This window comes from Pinus tabuliformis, chromosome 1_1, assembly GCF_031772625.1.
Source record: "Pinus tabuliformis cultivar Carrire ecotype Pingquan chromosome 1_1, CPIR1, whole genome shotgun sequence".
NCBI lineage: Eukaryota > Viridiplantae > Streptophyta > Pinopsida > Pinales > Pinaceae > Pinus > Pinus tabuliformis.
The window spans coordinates 502,144,625-502,154,826 of NC_142297.1; the positions used below are offsets into that span (position 1 = coordinate 502,144,625).

General features: G+C 35.8%; 1 protein-coding gene across 2 annotated transcripts; it reads left to right on the forward strand.

The window, feature by feature from the left end:
* Window positions 1-2,950: 2,950 nt before the first annotated feature.
* LOC149213968 (uncharacterized) lies at window positions 2,951-7,369 on the forward strand. 2 transcript variants are annotated; one of them, XM_089392171.1, is made up of 4 exons: window positions 2,951-3,627; window positions 3,900-4,998; window positions 5,110-5,628; window positions 5,724-7,369. In XM_089392171.1, the coding sequence occupies exons 1-4, from the start codon at window positions 3,098-3,100 to the stop codon at window positions 7,164-7,166; spliced, it is 3,591 nt and encodes a 1,196-aa protein (XP_089248297.1). In that variant the 5' UTR covers window positions 2,951-3,097; the 3' UTR covers window positions 7,167-7,369. The 2 variants fall into 2 exon arrangements, with proteins under 2 accessions (XP_089248297.1, XP_089248298.1); XM_089392172.1 differs by having other exon boundaries at window positions 5,775-7,369.
* Window positions 7,370-10,202: the final 2,833 nt, after the last annotated feature.

A 10,202-nucleotide genomic window follows, 5' to 3' on the forward strand; every position in this document is an offset into this window, starting at 1 on the left:
GAAGGGAAGAAGAAATATTACATACCCACTAGAACTCCTTCCCTAGTACCTGACTCTAGTCGTTCTGGAGCAAAATGGATTTCCACCTTGTGCTGATCCTGATAATCTCTTGGCTTCTATGCTCGTAGCGTGTTCAATAACCTCCTCTTACCACCTTACCATATTTCACCTCGCGGGAAATCTTCTTGGCTAACTAATATATATTCTTAAAAATATTAATTTTAATAATTTAATTGTAACTTATATACATAAAATAGAATACTAAAGTCAAGTAGGTGCTACCAGTAGAATGGTACAATCAAATATAATGGCTACATTGTTGAAAATGACGGTATCATTTTCTAATAGAAAATTAATAAAAGATTAATTAAATAAATGCTATATATATTTTAGGTTATAATTTAGTCATAGTATATGAGTAAGATTTGGTTATTTGTGATAAGGAAACCAACAATAATATCATTCTCATTTTCTTTTTCCTCAAGTATTTTTTAAATTATATATATAATTATAATTATAGATATTTTATATTAAAATTAAAATATTCGATATAAAATTAAAATATTATAAATATTTTTTTAATATAAGTAATACATTAATAAAATTTAGAATATATATATATATAATTTTATAGTTAACTAAGGTGTGAATGCATCATATATTATTTATTTCACATAATTTTATAAGCCTTGAAAACACCTTATTAAATACATGGTGTTGCATAATTAAAATACGTTTATACATTATATTTCCATATACAATTTGTATTTCATTAAGTAATTTACTTAATACAACGTTTTTTTTCACTATTATTTTAAAATAATTTTTTTTATTATAAATTATTAAATAATTTTTACATATAATTAATAGTATTCAAATAAAATTTATAATGATTGTTAATGTCTATTAAGACTAATATGGTCTATCGGACTTTAAGAAGAAAAAGAATCTAATTGTAATCGTTTAGAATCTTATTTTTATGCTTAAAAAAAAAGGAAAGAAGCGCACCAAGATCACTATAGTTGGGCTGACTTAACAAGTCAAGAAGATTGGAAGTGTGACAAATGTTAGGGAAATGAGAGCGGATGTGAGTAAGGGTTGGACAATCTAAAAGAAAGTGTTTTTCATCCTCCACCCTCTTAGTATCGCACAACTGACAGATTCTATCGTCCCAGTGAGTCTCGGGAGTAGACCACTGCATGGTTTCACTACAAAGCTCATGAGAATTAGTTATAATCTTAGCGATGTTCGTCTTTTTCTTCAAGTTGGTTAAAACAGAAAGATAATTATGGTTCTCAAGGGTGGAGTTGATCACCTCCTTATAATATCTTAGCTTCCTTTTACCCTCCAGCTCCTTATCATCCCATAGTTTATCCTTAAATTTGGAGGTGATAATATCTTTGACACTATCCTTGCTTCCCAAGATGATCTCCTCATTTATCCCCCAATGGTTGAGCCAAGACTGGGCATCCTTATGCCACCCACACTTGAGGTGAAGGTGGGGGTTTTGACTAAAGTTAGAAGAAATTTTAGGAAGCCTCTTGGATTCCATGTTGTAAATCTTCTTCTTATACATTAGATACTTAAACATAGCCCAAATTTCAATAGGGGAGAGACCAACTTCGATTAGGAGGATAGGATAAGGGGTATTTCCCTTGATATTGAGATTGTAGGTTATGAAATGCTTTTGAATCGTCTCAATCTTTCTCCACGACTCTCTGGATATACTGCAACCCCTAACATCATAACCGTATAGGACAACAAGGGTGACGAGGGTCTCAAAGAGGAACATTTTTTTACTCAAAATACAAATATAAGCAACCTTACAATTGTTTTCAAACTCATAATAAGCTTTCCAGCCTCCAATAATCATTTTTTCAATGCTACAATTCCAGTTGAAAATCTAAAAATCTAAAAATATTTTAAATTTATATCATAATAAATAAAAATAAATAATACCATACTTAATTTAATTATAATTTAGAGTTTTATTAGTTGAATGACATATTAATATACCTGAACATTGTTAGCTAAAATAGTTCAACTTAAAATAATTTTTTTATAAACTTTCAATTATATAAATTTGCATCATCACCTTATGTCATTTACCATATAAAATATAGCCATGAATCCTTACATATCATATAAATATGATATAGCTTGAGTGGGCCTAGCTAAAATAGTTTAACTTAATATAATTTTTTATAAACTTTCAATTATATAAATATGTATCATGACCTTATGTCATTTACCATATAAAATATAGTCGTATCCTTACCTATCACATAAATATGATATAGCTTGAGTGGGCCTAATGGTTAAGCGCATTCCTCCTAAAAGGTTACAGGTTCAAAACTAGAGAGGTAGAGTATAGAGTATGTATGCCTTCATAGAAAAAGACAAAAAAAAATTGATTTAATAATTTACTAATCCCTCAACCTCTTCCTAGATTAACTTTTTATTGTTTAAATTACATTTTTGAAGAGGTTGAGGGATTAGTAAATTATTAAATCAAATTATATTTCAATATTAATTAACTCTTCCTATTAAATTGAATTTTTTTTTCTAATTTATTTAAATTATGTATTTTCTGGTATTCAAAAAAAATATATATATTATTTTATTTCACTATAAAAATTATAATATTTCATTTAGAAATATGATCACAGCACTCCTAATAATGAGCTATAAAATAAGCCCCTCCCGTCAATAAAGAAATCACCACTAAAATTTATAATTTAAAAAAACTTTAACCAACCTTCAAAACGTCAAACAGTAGAGTATGCGCGTTAAACATATGTGTGTCGGAAGCGTCATGTGACAGTGAAATGCGCGTAAAACACGTGTTAAATGGATTAATGAGTTTTACGCGTTAAATGGATTAATGAGGAGGTCAACTTTGAAATTTCCAAATTTAAGTGTAAGAAAAATAATTTATCCGCTCGAGAATAAATAAGTGGTTCGAGCCTCTGACCGCTTCTGGAGTTTTGCATTACGGTACTTGTTAGGTTAACGGAATACACAGATACCTTTCACTTTTCATAAATCGATCTGCTCCATCTTCAGCAACTCATCTGTTGTGTCTCAATTAGAATTAATGGCAGATCATCAGATGTGCGCTTCATGTTCCTGCGCCTCCAGCTCCACTGCAGCATCTTCCAACATCAATTACAGTTATGACGTATTTCTTAATCATCGCGGCCCAGAGGTTAAGAAAACATTGGCCAGCCATCTCTACCGTCGGCTTCTTTCCTATGGATTCAGAGTCTTTCTGGACCAATCAGAAATGCAGGCGGGAGACGACTTAAGTTGTCAAATAAAAGGAGCTATTGCAACCGCCTCTGTTCATATAGCCATTTTATCTCCCAGGTACGCCGAATCAAAATGGTGTTTGGAAGAGCTCGTGCTGATGTTGGAATCGGGGACTAGCATTATTCCGGTGTTTTACCATGTAAAGCCATCTGATCTACGGGTCAGAATGGGCAAGGGCGAAGATGGAATGTATGGACGAGCCCTTCGCGATCTAGAAAAGAAGAAGAGATACGAGCCGAGCACTGTTGAAAAATGGGGAGATGCTCTTTGTCGTGTTGCAGACATAAGTGGCTTGGAGCTGGAAGCTTGTAATGGGTGAGAATTCTCACTCCTTTGTCAAATTTTACTTTAGTTTATGTTTTATAGAAAGATTAGTCTACCATATTTTTCCTGAATTTATCTCAATTGCAGATTTTTGGGATATTTCAGAATTTGATAGAAGTATTACTGTTAGCCAAATTCCAAAATATTCTTAAAATCTGTAAAAATACTCTGTTTTAAAATATGCTTCTCACAAATTGAGGGGATGTATTCATAAATAAGATACGCTTCTCACAGTTTTAGGGGATGTATTCATAAATAATCAGGGACGAGGGGGAGCTCGTGGATAGGGTCGTGCAATTGGTTCAGAAGAGGGCCAGAAAACCTCCCCTGGATGTGGCCGCATATCCAACTGGGTTGGATGAAAAACTACAAGATTTTGAAAGGACTGTGATACCGCACAATCTCGGCGGACACTGGGTTGCAGGGATAGTGGGCATTGGTGGAGTTGGTAAAACAACCCTGGCTAAACAATTCTTTAACAGTAAGAGATCAGATTATGATCGATCCTCTTTTTTGTTTGACGTGAGAGAAGCTGCAGCTAGGAGCTCTTTAGTATCCTTGCAAAGTAAACTTTATAAGGACTTGACTGGACAGGAGCAGGCAATGTATAGCGTTGATGAAGGCATATCAAGGTTAAGACATCATGTTCCCCGTTGTCAAGCTCTCATAATTGTAGATGATGTGGAGTCTGTTGAGCAGCTGCGGGTTTTATTTTCACCAGTAAAGGATGTTCTTAGTTCAGGTAGCTTAGTTTTAGTTACGTCTCGCGATAAGAATGTTCTTACAGTCTCAGGAATCAAAGAGCCGTCCATTTACAAGCTGACAGGTCTGAATTTAGAATATTCTCATGAGCTTTTTTGCTTGCATGCCTTCCACCGGCCTTATCCTGTTCTAGGATTTGAAGAAATTGTCAGAGAGTTTTTGGATGCGTGCCAAGGATTACCATTATCTCTCAAAGTGATTGGAGCGCTACTTTACTCGGAAAACCCCGACTTGCGGTATTGGAAAGCCATATTACTCAAAATATCCAAAATACTTCCCACGGATATACAAAGCAGGCTTAAAATCAGTTATGATAGCCTTGATGAACAGGAGAAAGACATATTCTTGGACATTGCCTGTTTCTTCATTGGGGAAGACAAAGATAAGGCTATAAGAATATGGGATGGATCTGATTGGGAAGGGTCCATCGGTTTTCAGAATCTCTTGAACAAGTATCTTGTCGAGGTCGATACCAATAACTGTATTAGAATGCATGATCACCTTAGAGATTTGGGCAGAGCTTCAGCGGAGAAAGAACCTCAGCGTCGCCTTTGGCGCCCAACTGATAACATCTTTTACAATCTCTTGCAACAATCATATGTAAGTTCTTAAATTTATTTTCAGAAAATTTGTGTTTTTATCACAATGCAAGTTCTTGGATTTTGGAAGGGTGTCAATTTTGTTTCTAACATTTTCCAGTGAACAATTTAGGTGCGGGGAATTAGCACACAAATATCAGCCCTGTCTTTGGACAACCCTGTGGCACTTGGCAATCGTTTTGTTGATGTCCGCGGCTTGCAGCTGCTGAGGGTCGAAGGTGCATGGTGTGAAAGCTTATCCAACCTGCTGAGACAGTCAAATCTTCTATGGCTTCGCTGGGATATGTCTTCCCATAATCGGATCGCGGAACATGTTTCTGAAATTGTTTCTTCCCCAGAGGATTGCTCGGAAATTGTTTCTTCCTCGGATGGGTGCTCGGAAATTTCTTCCCCCTTTCGTCATGGATGCTCGGAAATTGTTTCTTCCTCACATGGGTTCACGGAAATTGCTCCAGAAGTTGTCTCTTCTTCGCATGGGTTCTCCTTCAGTTATGGGAGCTCGGAAATTGATTCCTCTCATCTGCCGTGTCGGTACTCCCTGCCTACCTGGATTCCGATGAGTAATTTAAGAGTTTTAGAAATGGTGGGCTGCGAGATCCAATTGGAAACACTCTGGAATGACGAAAGCGAGGTAAAGTGGCTTTTTCTTTGTTTGTTAAAGATGTTTGTGTATATATTTTTCTCGGTTCCTGTAGGTGGAGGTTTTTATACGAGTCTGCATTGCAGGCACCTCTGGAGTTGAGGGAGTTGAATGTTATTGTTAATGACCTTCTACAGTTACCGAAGTCAATTGGGCAGTTGAAGCACCTGGAAAAGATTCAACTGACTTACCCTGTCAAAACATTGCCTGAAGAATTCTTTCGTCTCCGATCCCTGAAACATTTGAGAATGCGTGCAAGCATGAAGTTGCTGCCAAACGCCTTCGGGAATCTTACAAATCTCCAACATCTTAATTTCACTGGTAGCTACCATTTGCAAAGGCTGCCAGACTCTTTTGGGAATCTTACGAACCTACAGTATCTTAACTTGTATGGGTGCTCCCATTTGCAAGTCCTGCCACAATCCTTCGGGAATTTAATTCGACTTAAACACCTCTGTTTGAAGGGCTGCTCCCAGTTGACCTTCTCGAGCGAAACTTTTGGAAATATCAGATCGCTCGAAAGCTTAAACCTTTCTAGCTGTTCTAAAATGGAAGTGTTGCCTCCGCAGGTTACACATCAGAAGTCCCTGCAAAAGCTTTTGCTGTGGAATACAAACTTAATAGAATTGCCAACTGCTATTGGAAACCTAAGCAATTTGGAAATTCTGAGAGTATCCTCTGAAGAATCCTCTATAGAAATGCTACCGCTTTCGCTGGGTGGCTTGAAAAGCTTAAAAGAATTGACACTCTTCGGCGGGAAATGGAAATGCTTGTTCGACTCTGTTGGAAATCTGAAACAATTGACCAATCTCACCATAGATTGTGGAACAGTAGAGAATTTACCAGCAGCTGTAAGAGAGTTAAACAATCTTGAAATTTTAAAAGCAGTGAATTGCCCAGTACGTGAAGTGCCATTTGGCACCGTGGGAAATGCTGGAGAAAGAATAGACATATCAGCAGATCAGAGTGGGGGCAGATTCGCGATCTCTTCCATTGGTCACGAATGCATGCTTCCTCGCCTCAAACAGTTAGACCTGCACGGCACAAGAATAAGGGAATTATCATTTGCTGAAGGGGTTTGCCCCAACCTTAGACAACTGGACATAAGCGATTGTTTAGATCTGTCGGAGGTTGGAGCATTGCCGAAAACACTGATATTACTGGACTTGAATGGTTGTGATGCATTGAAGAAAGTAATAGGGCTCTGTGGTCTTGCAAAACTCCGAGAACTGGACATAAGAAAGTGTGAGTTGGTGGAGGACCTGCCCGGCCTTGAAACGTTGATATCTTTGGTGCATCTCCGGGTCTCTGGATGTGTCCAGCTGAAGAGCATAAGGGGCTTGGCGCAGGCGACACATCTTCATACCCTAGAATCTCATGACACTGACAGCGATTTGATAGAATGGAAATTGTTTAAAGATCTGAGGTTGTGGAAAGAGTGGTTGCAAGAACCGCAGTTGGAGGGTGAAGATTTCTGGTGGGGAAATGAATTACAGTCGGAGGGTGAAGATTTCAGCTTCAGGGAATGAATAACAAAATTTCAGGTTTGGGGAATGAATGGCTGTTGGAGCATGAATATGTTTCCAGGCAGAGAGATGACATGCAGTTGCAGGTCATGGACTTTTTTAAAATTGGAAACCTGAAGACTTGTATCTTACCTGGTTCCTGCTGGGTTGAGGATCCATCTTTAAATGATCTCCCTTCCAAATATATTTGACCCAAATTTCTTCCTCTTTTGAAATTTCTCATCCGCCTCTGTAAAATAAAGTTAAATATCCGTTCAGAACATACACTTCAATATTATTTATCACATCCAACTGAATGTATAGAATGAAAGTAACGCCCGGCTCTCGTTCATGGGGGCACTGCGCTGTCTTTGAATCTCAAATTAGCTTTCCTGCGTCGGTAACCGTTTACATGTTGACATTTTTACTCTCTTATCCATTTTCATCTTTTTCATCTTCTAATGTTTCCTGTGCAGCACTGCGAATGCTCAAATAGATGCTGGAACACGTAGTCCCTTAATTAAAGATCGTGCTAGTACTGAATTATAATGTTAATGTTAAAAGTGAGTTAATTTATTAGAAGAAAAATATGTTAATAGAAAATAAATAAAGGAAAATGGCAACATAGAACCTGAAAAGTAAAATGTTCATTCTCGGTTTATTTTTATTTTTTTAAAATTTGATTATAATTTAGTTGTTAAATTAGTAGTGGGATGGTAATGTATTGGTATTTACAACACATGAAATTATTTGTGAGTAGTCTTTATGGGAAGAGTTTCATTCTTGCCAGCTGTATCTTAATTTTGGATCATTAATAGATTTCCTTATAAAAGAAAAATAAACTATAAACCAAATAAAAACCAAATAAAAGTGGTCTTTAAATATATTCCAACTATACATAAGTAGTTTAACTTATTAAATAAGATATAAAAAATATTTATTTAAATCACTTAGAAATGAAAAATAAAAGTAGATTTAAAGTTTTCGCCATAGTAAGCTATGGAAAGTTTCAAAATACTATAAGTTAGTTTTCATAAAGTTATGGAAAGTTTCAAAATCATGTTCATAACCATATTAAAAGAGGGAAATGAGAATGAACATGTAAGCGATTTAAGAGAGAATTTTAAAATTTTAAATAGGCAAGAATTTAATATTAATATGTTTTTATAAATGTTTAGAATATCTCAATTTAACAAAAAAAAAAAGGTTTAGAGAAATATACATGTTATAGTTTCATCTTTGTTATATTGCTTATAAATAGTTTCTAGGCTTTCTTTAACTCTTGTCTCTCATCATTTATGTCTTCCTTTATTCTTACCAACTTCTTAGGTCTTAGGTCATTGAATTAAAAACATAAATGTTTCATTAATAAATTGAGTAAAGTTTAGTGTCGTCTTGGATGGCTCATGGGCTCTTGCTTTATGGTGTGAGTATGAGTTTTGTTTTGACTCAAAGTAGAGTTTTAAAGTGCTTCATCTTGGTTGTTTCTCTTATTCCCATTACGTGTTTATTGATTAGCTTCACTCCAACCACACTAACTTGGAAGAAGGGATGTTGTACGAAAAAATCATAATGTAAAATATTAGTAAATAAGAATATAAATCTATCATAAGGTTCAATTGAAAACATATCCATTAACAAAGCTTAATTATTTTGAAAGAAAATTGATGGAGTGCATAATCGTTTAGCAAGAAAGAAAACAAAAACTTACAAACAACTTGAAGACCAAAAGTGAAAGCCACTCCACTCTAAGCATTGAAAGGATTCCAAAGTTAATGCCCCAACATAGAAAACCTCTTATAACTGATCGCCTTCAAACATAGAATGCCCTTGTATTTTATGGAATTTTGTAGTGTGGTTAAGAATAATGCCCATCGGTATGTACCTTAGCTTGGGTTCCTCATGGTCATCCTCACAGGTGTCCCATACATCATGAATGCTCATCCTTCCCATATACATGTGCTAAAAAGGCATCAAATATCCCTATTTATGAAATAGAAATTACATATTCACACCCTACCCCACTCCCCCCCCCCGCACAATGAGCATAGAAATAATAGTAAAAAGGTTGTAATATTAACAACCACGAGCCTCCTTTCCCACTCCATTAAGAAGGTTTCTACATAAGGCTTAGAAGGTGCAATCTAGTGTACGAAGAAGATAAAAACTAAAGATAAAGTGTAAGAGGAGTGAAACCACCTCCAAAATTAGTTCAAAAGATCCCTCCAATTAAGCCAAACTAACCTCTAAGATGATGTTGAAGGGTAAATTCTCCAAATATAACATTATAACTAAAAACGTGCTTGATAAGTTGCCATGTTGGTTCATGCAAAAGGGCTTCCAAGTGCTTCTACATGCAATTTTGAGTGTGCACGGAAAGAAACCAAATAATATTTCATAATACTCTCAAGCATAGAAGTAAGAGGCCTTTCAAATATGACATTAAAAGTTGCTCAAAATAAACACCCTAGCCTCCATGATTGCCTCCCAAATGGGTGTGCAGGAAGAATGTGGGAAAGCACCCAAGACCGTGTCTTCCAAGCCCAATATCATGTACTCCAAGTGGTCTAAAGAATGAATCCTCCAAATGTGGAAGAAGGATTCCAAAAATGGGCAAAAGACATCTAAAATCTCTCAACAACAACCTCTTTGAGCTCTCAAGAAGTGTGAAAAAGGGATTCATAAACAGCTAATCATGTTCCAATGGGCTTCAAAATAGTCTATAAATGTACTAAGTATGCCCAAACCCTCATCCAATTTGGCTTCAAATAGGGTCAAAAGGGTTTCAAAATCCCCTCCAAAAGGGATTCTAAATTAATCCTAAAAAACTAAAACCGTACACAAGAATAATGGTGAAAATAGATTAGTTTAGTAGAACTTTTGTAGGGAGTTTAGGCCATGTGTGATTTCCAACATTCAAATGTTAGGTAAACTTGAATCAAGGAAAGAGTCAAAGTTGATCGAATCAAACAATGTTGGCTTTGGGCATATGTTTTAGTGTATCCATAGTTTTTTGCCTTGGATTTCATGTAATGGAGTCTTTGAAAGGCTGGGAGGAAC